Here is a 21,148-nt window from a genome sequence, read left to right on the forward strand (position 1 = left end):
TTGCCATTAACACCAACTTGTAAAACGCAATTATGAAACTTAAAAAAGAATAAAACACTGCACCATTATGAATTAAATAGGAATAAATCTAACAATATGCTCTTGCTGCAACACGGAACGAGAATATTAACAGCTTACAAATACCGCATGTGAACGTTCAGTTCTCTTCTGAGACACGGGGCATACAAACAAGTCCGATTTTCAGAATCCTCCCCTGGGCCTTCTAATCACACAGGCCACAGACAAACATGCTTTTTTTTCCAGAGTCTGTAATTCTGATTGGATTCAAGCTCGAGGTATAATTTAGCAAATGCTACATGCTTTGTTAATGATTTTATGCACCTGTGAGGTCTACTTAGGACCCAGAAGTTAGTTAAGAATGTAGAAACAGTCTCTTGAAAATATATATCATATCTATATCTCCTTAGAAATTATGTAAAAGTCTAACATACTTTATAAATTTGATTTTTCTAAAACAAACCTACAGAGAATTTATCATTTTCCCCCTCAACAGTACTAATAAAATACAGGGCACCTTTTACTTTCAAGTATTTGGGTAAAATAGCATACCCTGAGAATCTGGGGGTGCAAACCTACACCTTGTAAACTGTAGAATGAAACTCCTCAAGCACCACATAGGTAAAGGTATACCATGATAGTTTTTAAACACAGAAACTGTTATTGAATGTGTTTTCTCATGGATATATATATATATATATATATATATATATATATTTATATATACTTATGAAATTATAGTCAATCTACTTAGGAATCAATACTGCCCTGCAGTCTAAAGTATTATTTCAGATAGCATGAGCATTCAATTTGTAGTAAACACATGAAATATGAAAATAATTTAAACACATTAAATCTCTTTAAGAGGCAAGGATCATAAAGTCAAATCTGAAATTAAGAAAAACATTTATATTAATAAGCATTTTCTAGTAATAAAAGGATGAATTTGAAATATGTGTTAACATTTTGAAATTTATCATAGAGATGTCAAAAAGTATTTTGTTTTAACTTATTTACTCAATGATATGCAGAGAGCCATATACACAGAGACATGTATAGACATACAGACAGCCTATAAGTTAAGTCATTGACAGCATATCTGGGCTTCACTTAACCCTAAGGGCAATTTCAGTGAGTGCTCTTAAGAAAATACATTCTGGTTAATTAAATTTTCATACTGGTTACAAATGTGCTCAGTTTTCAAAAAAAACAATTCAAATAGAGCATATTTCAACCTCACAATTTAACCAACAAGGAAAAAAAGAGAAAATGGGTCAAGATTTCTATACACAATGCCCTGCAGTTCCTCCGGAAAACTGAGTCACACTTGTAACCCTGAGAGAAAGCAGCAAAAGCCAGACTCTGCAAATCTAATTAGATTTGAGCTCAAGGCACTATTTAGAACATGCCACCCGCTTCACTAATAGTTCTGTGTACCTAAAACATAAGAGGGTATTTCAGTCGCTAAAGGGACCTTGCTAGGGAAATACTTTCATGGGTTGGAATATTCTTTGACTCCTATTCTACCTAACTTTGGTTAAAAAAGGAAGGGTGCCACAACTTCTTTCAAATATCAATGCGACCTCAGGAAATGATAAGACAATGACAATGCAGATTTAGATTTATCTCAAGTCTTTGAAAATGTTCCTCCCTATCAATAATTTGAGGTAGTGAATGGCCTAGCAGCTTTGTATGGTTTGAGGAAATAGAGTACCACAAAATTTGCAATAGACAATGTCATATTCATAGAATATTATTTTAAAGTTACATTCTTAACCACTTAGACATTTACCTCATCCTTGATGGCTCCTCAGAGGACTTGGCCTCTCTGATAGAACCAACAAGTGAAAAGTTCTCTCTTCTTTCCCAGTGTCTGTCCTAGTTTACCTCAATGTGAGAATTTAAGGCTCAGATCTGTTGGCAATAAATAATGATAAATAACTTATGGGGCCCCAGAGTGTTGGTAGCTAAGAACTTTACCACATATTCTAAGAGAGTCTTTCTTTTTGTAGAATTGACAAGCAATTCACTACTCAGCATGACTATTGGGTTTTCCTAGAAGTCACACATAGTTTTATAACAGTCTTATCAATTCTGGTAGTATCAATCCAAATCCTGTATAAGTTGCACCAGATGTGTTCAAATACCCGAGGATTCATAGTACAGTTTTGAGTACTATAGGTTTCAGATCTTTGAAATTGCTTCTACTTTCTTGTTTCAATATTAAGTGACCTCATACCCAGCCCATCTCTATTGAAAATGGGGAAAGGTTGATGCTGTAACTAGTTCCCCAGTGGTGAAATTCAGTAATGTCTAGGGTGAATGTGTGGATACACCTGGGTAAGCAGACCTCTGTAACAAAGGAATAACACTTTCCCTAATATGGGGACAGGGGCATCTTTTCCATACTCAGAGGCTGCTTCTTATTTCATGTTTCATGTCTCATAGAGGCTATCACTACATCCCATAGCTCATGGACCCAATGAGTGATTGAATTGTGAGCAAAGCCAGTTGATTTTTCCTCCCTCAAACTTTTCTTTTCATCCAACATAATTTTTAGGAGAAGTATTCCTTTATATTCCTGCAAGGAAGGCCCTGAAAGTGAAATTGAATTATTTTTTTAGAAGAGTCTGAGATAAGAAGCATAGCTACAAAATAATGAGGTTACATAAATCATACAAAAACCAGTCTCATGGGTTTTTATCCACACTTTCAATCATGAATAGCATAAAATTCTGTGGCTTCAAGAAGCATTTATAAGCAGAAACCAAAAATTGATGACATTAAGATCAAAATAAGGCTTTTAGAAATATTACCAGAATGCTTTCTCTTTGAACAAATAAGTTAAGGAGCTGCCTTAAATAAGAAAACCTGGAAAAACCTTCAAGGTATTATTTATATTATTATATCCCAATCTAACATTTGTCAAATATATATTAACAAACTTATTAATTCTGACATACTAAGTATTTATCTGACCAATCAGCTCTTTAAGATTCACTGTGAACACTCACTAAAATAACCTTCAGAACTGGGTTACAACTGAGTCAGTATTGAATGTTGATGAAAGATTTCATGATTCGGACTCTTGATGTCGCTTACAACCACAAGGAGCAAGTGATGTAATCCCAGGTCACTGCTATTGGTATGGCTAGGGCTGGAGACAGTCAGAGCCACTGAATAGGAGCTTACATTCTACTCTATCACCCCAAACCGGTCACTCTTCGGACTCCAAACAATCCATGAGAACCAGGAGTATGCCGCTATGGAGGGAATCATTGAAGAAGACCAAAAAATGCTATACACTTATAACTAAGTTTGGGTTACTAGAGGGAAATAGATATTTTATATGTTCCTGAGACTAAGAACTTAATTTTAATGTAATCACTGGCTCTTCATTATTTTAAGCCATTCTATTTTAAGGCAACAAATAGTGTCATGACATTGCACCAATGGAAAAATTAAAGCAAAGCAAAGAAGTTAAAAACCACTACTTTTCACAATTGCATCTGAAATCATGCTAAACCTAGCTAGTAAAAGAACATGTAGAATATAACCAAGAGAATGATTAGGGTTGGCTGCTATATGATTCAAAGTGAGGACACATCATATTTAAAATCCAGGCATGTGCTACAATTCTGCCAGCTAGCCCTCATGTATTCCAGGAACCTATGAGGAGATCTGGGATCCAAGTTACTGATCTGCTGCCTCGGTTTGATTGAATTCCGAAAATACTTAAGGGATTTTTCTTTCTTTTTTTCTTTCTTTCTTTCTTTCTTTCTTTCTTTCTTTCTTTCTTTCTTTCTTTCTTTCTTTCTTTCTTTTTTTGTCTAGCCAACTGGAGGGAAAGATAAATAGAAAGTTTATATCCTGTATTAAAGTACAAAAAGAAATAATTTTACAGGGGAAAGAAATGCAACCATTCAATCAGCTTAATAAAACTAAAATAACACAAACTGTCTTACCAGAGTTGTTCAGGGAAACTTATATACTTTGTTTATAAGAAGCAAAAACTAAGCATAACACATGTAGAGGGAGTTCTTAAAATGAATTCTTAGTGTTGTTACAATGCAACCTTCAGATGAAAGAAGAATAGTCCATCTTTCTGTCTTGCTCCTGTAAACAAACATAGGAAAGAACAGATGGTTAATTCTAAAAGCAAAATTCACTTTTAAAAAAGCAAGAAATATGTCAAAATGCATTTTATTTATTTTATTTATTTACTTATCTAATTTCATTATTAATTATGATCAAGTTCACATTTTAAAATGTGTTTGGCAAATGTATTTCTGAACCTCCTAGACATTATACTGACTTTAAGGAAGTGCCCAAAGAGGGATTGTTTAAAAATTGAATTAAATCCAATGAGTTATATAAAAATAATTTTAGAGTGAAATGTTTAGTTTCATTTAAATCATCCATAGCAGAGATAAAACAGTATAATAGGTATGTTCCTAAAATATCATGCAGAAATAGAATTTACCATGAGTTTGTAATCCGGTTATAAGAGCAAACTCTATACTGAGAATTTTTATAAATGAATAATCACTACCTACATTATGTGGAATTTCATCCAGTACATTTTGTTTAAAATGAGATATACTGGTTAAAGCCTATATCTTAGTCCAATCCATTCTAAGATTAGTACTGACATGTTTAAAAGCTTACTGAAAATTAGCCCTTTCTGTTGATCACTGTCTTTATATAGTACATCTACTAGGACTTTGCCTAAAGAACATTTTCTTAAGCATTTGAGAGTTGATATGTGAACATAATACTATAAAGACAGAAATAGAGTGACCTACAGGTAATATATGTGAGGGACGAAGAAGACTCTATCATGTGGAAAATAACCTCCAAGAAACATCAAATAACAGTTATCTAATCAATTATATGCAATCACAGTAGTCAGCAAGGGATATTTGAATGCTGTCACCTAGAATCTGACCTGTTAATAATATAGGCTTAAAAAAAGAAGTCTATAGGAAAAATGATGATTTCATATGTATATTTCCTGCTTTTTAATTTAATTTAATTTTTTTGTATTTCATATTAAGGAATGACCTTCAAGATGAAAAACATCATTGTGAGTTTGGAGAGTTTTCATTTGCTAAATTTAAATTTTCCTACTTGATGACATATAAAGTAGCAACAGGAAATGAAAATACACTTATGAAAGGAAGAGAAGAAATAGAAGACTATGAAGAATCGTTTCCCTGTGGATCAAAGGGAGCAGGGGACACTCTAGGATGTTGAGAAATGGAGGAAGAATCTGTTTATACAATCTACTGAGACATTTTTCAGGGATTCATTGTCCAGACACTGCCTTCTTATTCATCCACGGGGTATTGCTTCTGCTTACATTATTTGAAAACTTGAAATTAATAAAGTTACTCTAATTTTTATTAAATAAAATAATAAAATCACCAATTTAACCCATCAGAGGACTGTGAAGTAGCCAGAAAAGATAAGAGGGCTGACCAGACTGGGGCGCGACGCAGTTTGGCCTACATGACTTCCCGTACTGAAAGGACCAGAATACACAACAGAGTTCAGAAGGGATGCCACGTCAGATTTTCCCTTGTTCCACACAGACCTGTGCCCAGAGAGGAAAATCATCACGTTGCAGCTGGCAATCTAAGCCCAGAGTTGTGTAGCGCTCTGGAAAGCCTTGGGGGATACTAGAGTACCTTGACCCACAGCCAACTGACCTGTCCCAAGACATCAGCCAGCTCTGACTGCAGAGCTGTGGACACTGCCTCTAGTTTAGAGAAATATAAAACAATCCTGGGTCAGGCCTCTGATGCTGCCCTGGGAGGCTTCCAGGATAAGGGCTGATTTTCTGCTCTGGTGAGGGCCCCTGAAAGATGAGAAGGTTCTAAGGCCCTCATGGGAGTATGGTCTTCAAATTCACATGCCGTGAACTGTTTGATATGTCCTTTGTGATAATTTTATAATGCAATCTTCACAATATTCCTACAAAGTATCCCCATTTTGGACCTGAGAAAACTGAAGCCCAGAGAGGGCAAGTCACTTGTCCAGAGTAGTAAGAGTATTAGAATCTGGGCCAGGACTGCTTGACCTCAATGTGCACATACTTGGACTTTAGTGAAACCACACAGCTCCCCTCCAACTAAAATGCATGAATCCATTGGCATTCAGCCGGGATTCCACTGTCAGGTGTGCATCCCACACCTGCCCTTGCCCACATGCACACAGAATTACCCTACCACTGACAGCCACAGCCCCCAGAAATGCTAACACTGGCTCAAGTTCCTTTTTGGGGCATAAAATATTTTAACAACTAAAGACAGCTAATTTTTTAATCAAAAGAAAAATACATGTGGAGGCTTGATATATGATAAATATTACCAGACTCAAGGTCAATTTCTGACCTTATTCCTTTCTCTTTTTCCCAGATGCCTGAAGAGGGACAATTCACAGGAAGGAACAGAGAGTAAAAAAGGGCAAGCAAGGGGTCACCTGTAAGAGCACGGCCATGGAGCATGAAGGGCCTAGATTTCAATTGATCTGTTGATTTGGGACAAGTTATTTCTTCATTTGTCAAATAGAGATGAAAATAGTAACTACCTGTTTTAAGAGTTAGGTGGCATGATGTTAAATCTTGGCATGTCATAAATGATAAATACACATTGGCTATTACTTTTCACTTTTATTAATTTTATAGAAGATAGAGAAGAGAATAATAAAGGAAGTAAAATTTTGGAGAGAGGCACAAAATTAAAAGCAAGAGGAAAGCTACAATCTAAGAAAAGAGAAAGAAAGAAGAAAAAGGGCCAAAGAAAACATTAAGGTAATAAAATAAAACAACAGTCATATATAATAACTGAGAAAGGAAGACACAACCAACTCAGGGAAAAGTTGATTAAGGGATGTAATTCTGGAGTGAAATGGAAATGAAATGTCGACCTTGCAGCCACCTGGCTTGCTACATGAAGATGCAAAGAACATTGTGGTGAGGGAGCTGGCAGAGAGCACTGGTCCTTTAAGCTTTCCAGTTTGTGATTAAATACAAACTATGAACAAACAAAAAAAGTGAGATGGGAAGAAGAAAGGTGAGACATTAAACTAAATCATCTTGAAGGGACTGGGAAAGGAAAACCACAATAAGGCATAAAATCCTCCCCATCTTCCCAACCCCCACAAAAAAAAAAAAAAAAAAAAAGCCAAAAACAGAGAGTAAATTCTCAAACACATAGCGAGGGAAGAAAGGAGGGAAGAACCAGTGGGACAAATACCAGGGAGGAGGACAACCATCGAAGAGTGGATCTGGGGAGAAAAAAAGAAGGGGACTAGAAAACAATAAGAAAGAAGAAAAGTGAAAAATACCCTGGTGTGGGGTGATTCAGGACTTGGGTCCCAACTCTGCCCCAGAGGAACACTGTGACTGAAGAAGGGGCACTACTTCCCTGAGGCCCAATTTCCTCCTGCAAGAGGGCAGGGTTTGATGATCTAAGGCCCTCTTTAAGACCCCCTTAGAACACTTTACAAGAACAGCTCCCCTGAATCCAGCCCTCTTTCTCTGACCTTTGAGGGCTCTCTTCAGAGAAATAAGTTTGAGAAGGTAAGGAGAAAAGAAAGACAGGCATGTAGGAGCTGCATAGGCACACCCAGAAATGAAGAAACAAATAGATAAATCTTACAGGAAAAAAAAAGACATTCAACTGCAACAAAGTAATTGTAATACCCACTGCATAGCAGGCATACTGCAAATTAAAGTTTTCTTTTGTTATTATTGCATATTTATTTTATCTTTATGACCTTGTAAACAGTATTTAGTATCAAGTCTCAGTAAAAATTTTAAGATGAAAATATGGCATCTAAGTACATGGGCTAGAGAAAGCATGAGAAGGAAAAATATAGTTTCGTGCTTCCAGTGATAGAAAACTAAAAACAAAACTAGTCTCATTGGGAAAGGCATCAAAGATCCTGTGGAGCTGGGATATTCAAAACAAAAATCAACAAACAGCAAAGGTCTAAAACAGAAAGGTTCTAACGAAAAAGAAGAAAGCGGTGAAGTTTTGCAACTACTGTGCCTGCCACGCTGGTGTGTTACAAATGGGTTCCCGCTGTGACTATCTGGCCACTGAGCTACTAGATGTACATAGCCTTGCCCATTTATCACAATCTGCACCGTCATTATTAAATAATAATAGAATAAGTAACATTACTAATTATCTTCTTCAAAGTGGGAAAGGCTCACCTAAAAAAAGCAAAACTAAAGGGAAATTCATAACAGAACAATTAGAAAAAATACAGCAGCTAGTTATGCTCAAATATATACAAGAGGGAAAAGTAAAGCTCCCTCTTACAATGTGTCACTAAAAATAGAGGACAAAATACTTATTATTTGAGCTGGAAGGAATCTTAAAGGTTAAGACAGGACTTGAACACTAGTTTTGCAGTTCTGTGCCTCTGGTGTGTGCCTGCCTGCTGGAGTGTAGGCTCCTGGCTGATGGGTCTGGATCAGGTCATATGGGGATTTGGAGTCACCACAGAATACACTGTGGCTGGTAGACTGTAAACATGTCATTCATGTTTGTTAAATGAATGGGGGAACTAGTGTATTTCATTCAAACACTCATTTCACACGTGTCCAGAGAGGCAGAGAGTAGATCCTAGGTGTCCTGGCTGCCAGTTCAGATCTCTTTGCACACTTAGCTATCCTTCCTTTGTTTCACGCCTCCTACCAAGGAACTAATGCACAGGGCGGCCCGTGGGGAGCATGGTGTGGCCCAGGAGCTAAGAGCCATCTCCACAGATACTGGCTCTCTCACTCTGTGGACTTGAGCAAAGCCATTTCTTTCTAAGCCCCAGTTTTCTTCTCTGCAAAATGTTGTGATTGGGTCAAATCACTTAAATGACTCAGTTCAAAGAGGCACATATACCTGGACCCCACCTCGAGGAAAATCTCTGTAATAAGGCTGGTTTTCAAGTGAAAATTTTGAACTGAAACCAGCTGCCAAGACTTCTCACAAGTACCATTTATATGAGCAACAGTTGATGAATGAGTGTGTATAATGTAAATTTTGATATAGCTAAATAATGTTTAAAATTTTTTCACACCAGGAAAAGAACTGCACATTTGTTTATATATCTGACTTTTCTTTGGTAAGTGGTATAGAACTCTCACAAAGGTGTGTTTGGAAGGATTTTTGTTAGTTATCTGAGTTTTAATAATGAGTTGTGTTCTTTTTTGTTTGTTTGTTTGTTTTTGCCTATACACAAAAAGCTAATTGTTAGTTTCTCACTAGTCTTCTTAAATAGTGAAGCCAGTTTTTAATTTCTGTTTGTCTTCAGGGCTGTGGACTAAAATAAAGGTTGTGTTTTCAAAAAGGAATAAACTTCTAAAATAATCATTGTTCAAATCTTGAATACAAAAAACTCTGATTTTTATTTATGTCTGATGGAAACAAATCCAAGCCTAAGCACTCCAGACTCAGCAGACAGGGCAAAGGCCAAAGGCAGCTGCCAAGGGGACAGAACAGGAGCGTGTGTGCCTGGTTCCTCTCCCTGCCCTGTCCTCCCTTCCCCTTGCTGCTGCACCTCTACAGATCGCACAAAGGCCTTGCAGGATTAGCGTCTCCAAAATAGCCTTAGGTAAACGTGCCACTGGTCCAGAAGATTAGAGCACTTTCATCTAGGGGCTACTTTTTTCCTTCTACAAGACTCTTCTCTAATTTTGAGTTTCTTCCACATGCATACTGAATTTTTTTAATTTATTTTCTACATCAGACAAAAGATGCATTATTTATCGTTAATCTTCCCCTTCCTTCATTTTTTTTTTTTTTTTTGTCATCATCACAGTGTCTGTTGCAAACTTAGAGAGAAAGATTTCGAATTTTGAATGATCTATTTCTAGGTTGCAAGTAAAATGAGTCTTGCACTTTTACCTGAGTTTTTTGAGAAAGACCCAAGACTTTTTGAACAGTGGCCTAATGTCTCATACTCCAATAAATGTAATAACCCTTTAATTTAAAAAGGGTTTTGTTTAATAATTTGCAATACACCATTACATCACCTGACATTCAGATACACTTTGAGGAGTAGATATTATTGACATGAGTGTCCTGAGTGCTGGAGTTTCCCACAGCTCGAGGGAAGAAGCTTTGACTGCAATCTAATGATCCTACTTCCTAATTTGAGGTTCTTTCATTGCTCAGTGAAACAATGTTCCTCTGTTCTTTTTCAGTTCAGAGAAATGGCTTATTTCTTTTATATAAGCATAGAAAGGCTTTCTCTCCTCTCTATCTCCTTTCTTGGTTCAGTATAATCTTATCCGAGAAGTGAAAGTCCAAGAAACACTTATAAGGTCAACCCTTTCCAATCTGAAGAGAATAGGAGAATGAGGAACACTTTGCTCCCCGCCACCCCTCCTCCGCCAGGGCTGACATCTTTGTGTTTGTATCTGAAGTTTGCCCTTATCTTTCTCATATGTGTGACCTGAAGTGTCCTGACTCGGGCTCACTTTTCCTATCAGGTTTCATGGACTGTATTTACAGCAAGGATTCCTGTCTATGAAGTTGGATTAATTCAGGTGTTAAGCATCTACCTTATTTCCCTTAGAGGGGGGCAAGTAGAAGTTGCTTCTTTTCTGAAGAAAGAAAATGCAGATATGAAAATGAGTGCCTGTAGGGACTGGCAGCTGAGAGTAATGGATTCAGTCTGAACAGCTGGGTCAAACATTGCAGCCTCTCCAAGGAACCAGAGCTTTAGTAATTCCCTCTCTGAGAGAGGTAGGTCAACTGTGTGTGTGTGTGTATGTGTGTGTCAGATACCTTAAAGACCTGGGACACATCTAAGAAAAAGTGTTCTGATTGTCTGAAAACAGAAAAACAAGAGCTTAAAAAAAAACAGTCTCTTTACATAAGAAACTTAAAGAGGGAGATATGGAGGAGGGAGAAAAGCTTTTCTGTAGATTTCAGAAAACCCCCTCGCATGAAAATGTCAGTCTTTGGCCCTTCTTACTTCTGAGGAGCAAGCCCATCAGCAGTGTCCCTAATGATCTCTCAGCATGTTCTGCCTTCTGTGATTGGGATAGAGGCTCACTCCATGAAATCTGGACCTGGTTTTTCTCTCCTCTGTGAACTTTCACCAAAGTCTAACCTGACAGATGCACTCCTACTAACAGGTGAGAAAAACACTCAGGCAATGTGAAAAAATCAAAGCGGAAAGGCCACAGGGACTGAGGAGTGGGGAGAGGAGGAAGCTTGTCAAGAAAATTAGCCCCTTAAGAATTTGGATGGGGTTTTGCTCTATCCTTCAAAAATGCCCATTTCTCAACAACCTCCTCTGCTGTAAACCTGGCATTTCAAACACACACACACACACAAAGCAGGATTGCTCTTAATCCCTTAAATCTGACCATCAAAGTCACACTCACCCACCAGCAGCAGCTCCGTCCTACTTCCAGGTGATTGATCATCATCTGTGCTCCACCACAAAGCTCATGGTGGTGCCGTCAAAGGAGGGGGGGGCAATGATCCTCGGCCCCAGAGGCTGGGAAGTGATGCTGATGACAGGTTTGCTGTGTAGCTGGGTAAAGCCCTTGGCCCCCACCAGCTGGGATGTGGCTGCTGGGGCTGAAGAGGAAGCTGAGACAGAAGACTGACCCGAGGCCATGAAGTATGGTGCCTCGGTGAACTTGGCAGCTGCCTCTTTGCTGGGGGATTCTGCAGTCATCTGGGAGAGCTCACTGCCCCCTGGAGTGTGAGCAACTGGTGTGGGCTGCAGGGCACTTGCAGGCAGCATTGTGGGCAGAAACCCGGGGTAGATCATGTAAGTGGGTCCATAGGCCCCGGGACTCAGGGCCAAGGGAGGCACAGGGAGAGACATGGGAGCCACAGCTTGCTGCTGGGAGGTCATGGGCACATCCACATACTGCCCTGTCTCGGGGTCAAACAACCTCCGGGTCATGGGCTGCACTGGTGTGTCCACCAGGTAGTACTGACCAGTTGTCACGTCCAGGAGCATCTTGCGCTGGGTCTGCTGAGCCTGTGGCTTCTGGAAGGGGTCTGTGGGGACGGGAGCTGGACCTGCAGGGGCTGGGGCAGGCATGCCAGGTGGGGAGAAGCAAAGGACCTGGGGCTGGGTGCCCTGCAAGGTGAAGGGCAGTGGCTGCTGGTGGTAGATGGCAGAGGGAGGGTGCTCGGGGCTCTGGGGCCCTGTGGGGGCAGCTACTGGCTCCCGTGGGTTTTCAGGTTTGGTAGGCCAAGTTGGCCGTCTGATTCCACTGATCTGGGAGCCTTTGGGGCAGCTGGGAACCTGACTGCGGGCACTCAGTGGGGGCAAGCTGCAGAGAGTGGCTGCTGAGGAGGCTGGGGGCCCCTCCCTGCCAGCCCCAGACCTGCCTGGAAGCTCCCCAGCAGCAGAGCTTCCTTTCAGGGGGATGGTCAGGTAATTCTCACAGTCACTACTGCTCTTTTCCAAATTGCTGCCATTTTTCCTGTTGGTCACCTCAAGAGGTGCCCGGGTGGCTGGACAGATCTTGAGGGACCGGAGTCCCTGAGACCTGATGCTCTTTGCTGCCGAAGGGCTCTCTGGAGAAAGTCCTTGTGGGAATTTGCCAGCGACACCCCCCGTTTTCTGGGCGCTGCTGGAACTCACGGTGAACATGTTGCGGTTGCTGGGGAGTGGTGGGAGGGGCTGCAGGGGCTGGGTTCTCTCCACATCTTTGTGGACTGGAGGAATATAGAGGGATCGGGGCCTTTCCTTGGCCAGGTTCTCAAAGGCAGCGGCGCGGGCAGACACACTCTCAGAGCTCGGGTTGGAGTTTCTCCGCTGCAGACGTTCCATGGGGGCCCCTCGCAGGACCACTCGGCCTTTGTTTCCTGTGTCCCGCTCTCCAGTCTCAGTTGGCCTTCTGGCCAGCTTGTCGGGGTCGCCCTCCGCACTCGCGGCCCCCTCTCTCTCCTCACGAGCAATGAGCGACAAGACATGGCTGTCCGTCATCGCGGGCAGGGGGTCGCTTTTGCGCTTCCACTCATTTCTGTTGAAGCTGTACAGCTCCTCCATGGACCTCACTGCGGCAGTGAGCTTCTCCAGGGCATTTCGAGATGGCTTCGGGCCTCGCCCTTCCTCCTCCTCCTTGGCCTTCTCGGGGGTCTTCTGGGCAGAAGCCTTGGAGACAATCTTGAGCACAGGCAGGTATGGGCCCTGCTCAGGCTTATTGGGGGCAATGGTGGCCACGGGCAGCCTGCCAGATGCCCTGTGAACCAAGACCGTCCCTTCTGGCGAGGAGGCATTCAAGCCCTCGCTGCTGCCCCCTTGGCCCATGCTCTCCCTCGGCTCACGGTCCACGCCGTCTTCCCTCTGGTTCAGCACTGCCTGGCATGTAATCACCATGGGGGACAGGGATCTGGGTCCGCCAGCTGCAGCAGCCAGCTCCCTGGGTTTGGACCCGGCCAGCCCCTGCTCTGGGGTGACACTGCCCTTGTCACTGCTCTCGCCTGACCCTTTGATTAGCTTCCTGACATCTCTCACCTGGTGGAGGGGGCCCTGAACCTTGGACTTGTCTCTGACGTCTCTCACCTGGAATTGGGGCACTTTTTCCAAGTTGTCGCCCCGGAAGAGTTTCTGCTGCACCCTGGTACTGTCCTCAATGGTCTTGAGGAGGTTAGAGGAGCTGCCACCGGCCAGCTTGGGCGTGAGCAGCTTGGCGATGTTGAAGTCGGAGCTCGGCTGCTGCACACTCCCCAGCCGGATCTTGATTTCCGGAGCCTTGGGCCGAATCACTGCCGTGGAGGTGGCCTGGGCAGCAGGGTACTTGGTGGCCTGTTTCCCCGGCTGCTTGTCCTTGGGTGTCTGCTGGATGTTGGGGACAAAGAGACGCGACATGATGGTGGACTTGCTGGCTGAGATCTCCCCGAGGTCAGCCCTCCAGTCACCCCCTTTAGGGAGCGACAGCTTCCCAATGGGGGCTCTTTCTTCCCGCTTCTCGGCCTCCTTCTCCTTCCAGGACCGGAATGCACTGTTCTGACTACGGAGGAAGATGCCCTTGACAGTCTCTGATGCACTTTTTTTAATTTCACATACTTCCTCTGTGGGGCCTTCAGGGACATTTCGGCCAGAGCCTTCATTGCTCTCCCGAGGAGCCCTGGCTTTGAAAACTGGGGACTTAGAGCCCACAACGGACCCCTCCGCACCCGCATCGGACACGCTGAGCACAGTGTACTCGGAGCCAGCCTCCGAGTGGCGAGAGCTCTGCCGCTGCAGGCCCCTCTCCCGCTGCCTCTCACCCCCAGAGGCACCCTCTGGCTCCTTGGACGTCCTGGAGAGGTTATGGTGGGACGTGTCAGTGACTTCTCCCCTCTCCATTTTGAACTCCTGTTCCCGCTGCATCTTCTTAGAGATGACATTTTTGAGCAGACTGGAAGCGAACTTGGACTTCTTCTGCGGACCCTCCGCGCGGGCAGCAGGCTTGCTGCTCTCAGAGGTCTCCGAGCCGTCATCTGTGCACACCGACCCGGGGCCCTTGCTGGAGCCTTTGGTGGCCCTGCAGGACCCAGTGGTTGAGCTGGCTTTGCTCTCACTGCGTAAACTCAGAGGCTCGAGAAGGGTGACCACGCGTGAGCCCGTCTGGACCTGCTTCTGGAAGCACAGCGGTGTCTCCACATGCTTGATCTCCCCCTCGACCTTGCTGACCACGAACTCCAAGGCCTTGGTCTGGGATTTCCTGGAGTGGGTGTAGAGCTGGTCAGCGCCTGTCTTGGCTGCCCCGTCCTTCCTAAGACCTGCCGCCACCGAGGCCGCGCTGCTCCGGAGCAGGCTCTGTTCCACCCTGGCTCCAACACCCCCACATTTCAGGTCTAGGAAGGTCGACCAACGCCCAAAGCCAACTTCAGAGAGGGTGGAGGACTCCCGGGAGCTGATATTCAGAGCCTCAAAGTAAGGGTAAGCGAGGCTCCGGAAGGCGCGGGAGGTCAGGTTACGAACCTCTTTGTCCGCATCGTCCAGTTCACTCACGGCGCTGGAGGCCCCGCTGGAATAGTCCACCAGCTCCTTGGCCCGGATGGCCCCACACCGTGTTTGCAGGCGAGCAGGGACAGCAATGAATTTCTTTGCATGGTCCTGAGCCACAGCTGCAGCCGGGTCTTGCTTCGGTGAACTTGAATTGTGTTCAGCAGCCGTAGAGACTCGGAGGCTCATGTCGCCTTCATGCTTGGCAGCATAAATAATGTTTTGCTTTGCGTGCACGTTGCTAGGCTCATTTATAGCCCGGGAAGTCGGTTTGATTGATAGGAGGATCTGGCTCGCTGCACTCCCACAGCTGCTTGCTGCGGCTGCTGCCCCTGGAGCTGCCCCCGGGGGCTCCAGCGAGGGCTCCGGCCAAGTGGCAGTGCCAGGCCCAGTGGGTGGGGGAGTCGGGCCACTGTCAGAAGGGTCACTGCCCACTTCCGTGCTACTGGTGTCGCGACCGCTGCTGCCTGCGCTGGGGCGGGGAGGGTCGCTGCTGGAGGGACTGGGTGTCCGGGTGACGTTGGTGCTGGGAGTGGTGCTGAGGTAGCAGCTATTGTCCTCCTCTTCGGTTGGGGTGGTGATGTCCCCCGGGGTCTCGTCACTGCCACCAAAGGAAGCATAGTCCACGAATGAGTAGATCACGTTGTTGTCCTCGAAATCCCAGTGGGAGGCCAGCCCCACGTCGAAATCCATGTCCTGCTCCACCTCGCTCAGCTGGATCTCGTGGGTGGTGATGTAGTGAGCCTGCTCGTTTTTGGGGGGGGCCCTACTGCCCTGAGACTTAGCAATAATGTCCCTGCACTCTGCTCCATCTTCTCCCCCTCCTCCCCCTCCCTCTCCCCCTCCTCCTCCTGCCCTTTTCCCTCCCACTCCTCCCCAGGGCTGGCAGCTCACCGCACTCTCACCACTGTCACTCTCAAAGCCTAAAGATGAAGATGAGGTGGCCAGAGCCCCTGTTGATGTGGTGGGTCCATCGAGCTTGGAAAGGCCACCTTCTGTTTTGCCCACCGGGGAGGACGAGGAGGAGTTGCTGCCCTCTTCGGTGCCACAGATCTGGGATCTGGCGCGTTCGGAGAAGGCAGGATTCTTCTGGGGGGTTGGAGCCTTGCACTCTTGACTTCTGAGTTCATCTTGGGCTTTCTCCTTGGAATTCCTAGAGGCGCTTTGACCACCAGGTGAGCATTCCAGAGTCAGTTCCATGGTCTGGGGACTCTCCCTCTGGGCTCCAACGGAAGCGCACATCTCCACATATTTTGCTTCTTGCTGAGAGGAGGCTGATGACTTGGGCGGTGTGTGCAGCTGCTGCTTTAGCTCCTGGCTATCTTGAGCTCTGCTCAACCCGTCCCCCACCTCCTTCAGTCTGGCCTGCAGATTCAGCTCAGGAGTGGTGGCTTCCATTCTGAGCCCTCGCCTAGGTAGCAGCGACAGAAAGAGACAGTGGTGAGTGCTGAGGCTGTCCTGGGTCCCTCCGCGGTGCTGGAGGTGCTGCAGAGTTGCCCGAATCAGGGTCCTATGTGCCTGGACTGTCCCCAAGGCTTTCCCTGCTGCCACCACCTCCCATTTCTTCAGCCCCGGTGGCGGGGCCCAGGCAAGCCTGAAGGAGGTGGCAAGGCTCCTGGATGAGGTGGTAGAGGTGGTCTGTTGCTGGGGGGTTGCTGCTCTGGCCGAGACTGTGGCCACCTTCCTGTAGCTGAGCTGTCCTGTCCAGTTGCTTGACTGGCACTGTTGGCAGCCAGGAGTCCAAATGCCATCGGCCATGGAAGGAGCAACATCTGTGGATCAACACGGGGACTCTCAGAAATGAAAGTATGTGCTGTTTCTTGTGAAGTCTTGTCCCTTCCCTAGATGGGGCAAGAGTGGGTCACATCATTCCAGAAATATTTTCAGTCTATTCCCTAATCATAGTGAAACCACACCTGAGTGTACAGAGGAGGCTTTAAAATGTAAAGAGAGGGTTGAGGCTGGATGAGGCATGTGGGTTCTAATTCAAATCAACCAAATGTTCTATGTAATCTATGTCTAAGAAGTATGAAATTATTCTTCATTCCCTGCCACTTTCACTCCCAAGTCTGATTAAATGGTCTCCCCCCCCATTCCCAAATAAAATCCAGATTCTGTACTGCATTATAAATCCATTTAAGAACAATCCAGAATGATTTCAAAGTCATTCATGGACATATGGTAGGCTTTATGTTTGCCTCAAAAGCTAAGCATTTTCTTCTCTTTCAGCTGAAATCAGATGAGGTCTAGTAATAAAACTTTTCATAAGAATAAAACATTTTATCCTCTTTTTCCCAAAGTTTCACTCCATGAAACATAATCTGTTTGTTTCAAAATAGGAAGAGTCCCTTATATAATCCTCACTGGGCTGACATGAAGAACAAAAAGACGGTTTTCAAATACTTAAAACATAATGCTTTAAATAGATTTTTAATTTCAGTCACTAAAAAAGGAGCACATGGGGTTAAAATTGACACTACTTCAACTCTCAACAATATCCAATCAATCTCAAAAAAAGTTCCCTAAACTTCTAAAACCGTGACAAAACAATAAACCTCCAAGTAAATATAGCCTGAGCTGCAGCCTCCTGATTCGGTTTCGCTGGCTGAATTCCAGACCTGCAGGGCACTGAGTCAATAGGCACGGAAGAACAACGAACACACACACTTACCCTTCGAGAGTACAGTGCTGCTTGGAGGGAGGTTCAGAGAGGAAATGTGACCCGCTGGCATGCCCCAGGGAAACGAAGCCAAAATCCTAGTTCACTGGCTCCGAGATACATCCATTTCAAACAATTCAGTGGTTGTGTGAGTGAATTTGCCAGGCAGCGCATGGTGGGGGCCCTGTGCTGGCTATCCTCGGGAAAGAGCCCTTGGGTGTTATCAGTGGAGAACCACGTCTCTTGGTTTTGGTGAGATCAGGCCGTCATCAGCTGCCAGGACCAGTTCCACCACTATACATAGCCTCTGTGTCACTTATGCCGATTGAATAAAGCACTATTTTAAACATCCCCATTTGTGGAGAACAAAAATAACACCATCAACCACCTCCTTCCAACATGAAAGCCACCCCTGCACAGAAAAATGTTCCTTCCTCTGTTAGGCGTGGGGTAGGTATGGAGTGGGAGCCCCTAACAACTGGAGCATTTACCTTCTCATACTTGAGGGGTGAACAGCAGAGCCCTACCAGTCTCCCCACAATAACATGGATCTGCTCACATCGTTGCCACTAAAAACACTACATAGGGAAAGACTGGAAATATCAAGTATCATGATGTGAATGTGAAGCCAGAGCACCGGGTGAAGAGAGTAAAACAGAGAAGGCAAAAGAAACAGAGAGAGGGAGACAGGAAGGGAATGAAAGAATAAAGAAAGAGAATTTGCCAAATGCGCGATCAGCTTTTTCATGACAAAGAATCACGTTTAATGGCACAAAATCCTAGATTCTTAATGATAATAAAAATTTTTAAATGATAACTTTGACAAAGCACTATTTGAAGTCCTTTTAAATGTGTATATTAATTTATTTAATTCTCATAACAACTTTGATGAGTTAGGTAGAATTACTGTAGTGATTTTTAGACCAGAAAACTAAGGCACAGAGATGTTAAGGAATTATAGAGCAGAATTCAAACCCAGGTTGTTTTGCTCCAGAGGTTGAACCTTAACCATTACACTACCAGAGAGCCTTGCTGACTTCTGTGCTCAAATACTTTCCATGGCACCCCAACGCTCAGCTACAAGGGAATAACACACCCACTAGGCAATTTCATCTACATGACCATAAATAAATCATATAACTGGATCTTGGGTTTTTTTCTTCTTTTTTCATATCACCAACTTGTATACACATTATGTGCTCAAGAATTAAGGAATCTGACATTAAACCAAATGAAATAAAATATAATGTGCTCCTTCAGGCAAACAGTATTTTTAATGTCCCATTCTAATGTTGCTTTGAGGCTTAAACAATAAACCACAAACACTGCCTTAAGCACTGTGGGCCATACACATACAGAAGCTGAATAGAAGGCAGAGTTTCTGCCCATCAGGCAATCACAGCCTAAGGAGGAATTTTTCCATCCCTTTCCATATGACCCTGTCTGTCATGACAACTTGAACAGATTTCAGTATTTTTCCCCTGCATTTGGCAAAGTGCAAGATTTTGGAAGGTCAGATGCCCTTGGCTACAGTGTATAATTGTTTAACCTTTGTTCTGAAAATCCACTTCCAGAGTCTTGCTTCTTCCAGAGAGCATAGCCCTAGCTGCTTCCCCAGGATACAGAGAGAGGTTATCCAAAAAGGGGTACTTACCTCCAAAATATCTATGTGGCTCCTTTTCTGTTTTCTATCTCAATCAATGCCAGTGTAGGAAAAAACCTGTCAGGAAATCTTTTTCAAATAAAGTCAATTTTCAAAATGTCAGGTTTTATTCAAACAAATTCTGTTTAAAAATCAAACAAGCAGAGAATTTGTAGTAGGACAGACTATTCAAGTATATTGTTTAAAAAAAAAGAAACTCAAATAGAAAAACAATGACCCATTAAAAGATAAAGTAAAACAATTACCCCAAACTGTCTGCCCTCTGGCATTTATAGAGTTCAGAGCTGTATATGTTCCTATGAAATATTCTCAATTCCGTTGAAATAATTTGCAGTCATTTGGTAGTCTTGGAGCCTTTTATTCCTTAATATAACTATAGTCATTTTTTTTTTTACAGATGAGCTCAGTGATTGCCTACCTGATCTCAGCTCTTGAGCAATTACCAGTGACTAATGTCACAGGCATTAACCCACATTAAGCAGGCACACTTGGTAGACCAGGCAAGGTATATTTGGTAGATAACTTTATATGGGAATTCAAAGAGCAACAAGGGAAATGACTCAGTGTCATTATTTTTATCTGTGCAGAGAAAGTTTCTTAGCAGTCTCTGAAAGTTTTGTGAGATGGAATCATAGTATGGAAAATGTTAACATGATTAAAGAAATTAAGAATGAATTTAAACTGAAGACCAGACTATCCCCCAGCTGGAAGAGGGGTATGGTTATATTTCAGGTCTCTGCCAGTGATGCAATATGATAGACAAATATGTCATTCAAAAGGAAAAATATTTTATCAGAGGTAAATAATTAGGCTAGAAATAAAGAGATATATTTAAATTCTGACTCAGACTGTGTCATACAATGGATTCCCTGGGATACAATTGGAGGTATTCTCTGATTGCTTTAACTTTGTGTAAGGCTTTCCATAAATGCCTGCACAGCTATTTTCACACAAAGATGTGAAGGAGGCTTTTCTGTTGGCTACAGCTTCATGCTCAGAGTGTGACCAGCTACTTCTTAGGTAGACACACCAAGAATTACATCCAAAAGAAAGATACCTTTTCTTTTTTCCCCTGGAAGTCCCAAAGAGTGTCAATGTAGTTAATGAGGTAAATGCTTTAAATACTTTATCTCTTCTGACCTCCTCAAAAACACCTGGGAGAGAAATTATTATTCCCATTTTATGGGTTAAAAATTGAGGTTAAATGAAGACATGCACCCTGCCTGCCTTTTCACAATTAATCAGTGCCAGAGCCCTCCTGTCCAGCTCTGAGTGACTAACACCCACATTCAGTTGATGATTGATGATTGAACACTCAGCCCATGAGGTGGAAGTCAGAGGCTCATTTCCACTGCTGGCCAATTAGCTGTTCCACAGTCTTAACCAGCTGCCTGCACATGGAACCAGCAGGTCACCATGGAATCCAAGGAAATGCAGCAGCAGGATTAGTGTAAAACTATCTCTGTGAATAGAAAACAGCATGTACCATGAAGATGAAAGTAGCACTATCTTCTCGTGCAAAGAAGAGCACGCTGCTGTAGAATCATGCCATGTGCATTTCAGAGGCTCCCCTTAAGTATGCCCTTAAAACTTGGAAGGACAGAAAGAAACAGTTCACCACCAGGAATAAAACTTTGACACTCAAGCCTGCACACAGAGGGCAGAGGTGGTGCATAAAATCTTCTTTACTTTTCCCCTGGACTCAGTATGTGTATGAAGGGATTCCTTTCTCTGGTCTCCCTTCCTCCCTCCTTTCTTTTCTCAATGGTCTCCTAGGCATTTTGTTCTCCCTTTCTCCACCCCCATCCCTCTTCTTCTTCCTTTTGATG

The 21,148-nt window shown here is 43.6% G+C and overlaps 1 protein-coding gene across 1 annotated transcript in view; it reads right to left on the bottom strand.

The window, feature by feature from the left end:
* Window positions 1-842: 842 nt before the first annotated feature.
* The window catches only part of CUNH4orf54 (chromosome unknown C4orf54 homolog), a 37,217-nt gene continuing 16,911 nt past the window's right edge, over window positions 843-21,148 (bottom strand). The window contains 4 exon segments of the mRNA XM_090267358.1: window positions 843-1,932; window positions 3,984-4,134; window positions 11,423-16,804; window positions 16,806-16,838. Of these exon segments, the coding sequence (XP_090123484.1) occupies window positions 11,464-16,804; window positions 16,806-16,838 (5,374 nt within the window). The 3' untranslated portion in view covers window positions 843-1,932; window positions 3,984-4,134; window positions 11,423-11,463.

The sequence above is a fragment of the Furipterus horrens genome, unplaced genomic scaffold, assembly GCF_987537825.1.
Source record: "Furipterus horrens unplaced genomic scaffold, mFurHor1.1.pri manual_scaffold_2, whole genome shotgun sequence".
Classification (NCBI taxonomy): domain Eukaryota; kingdom Metazoa; phylum Chordata; class Mammalia; order Chiroptera; family Furipteridae; genus Furipterus; species Furipterus horrens.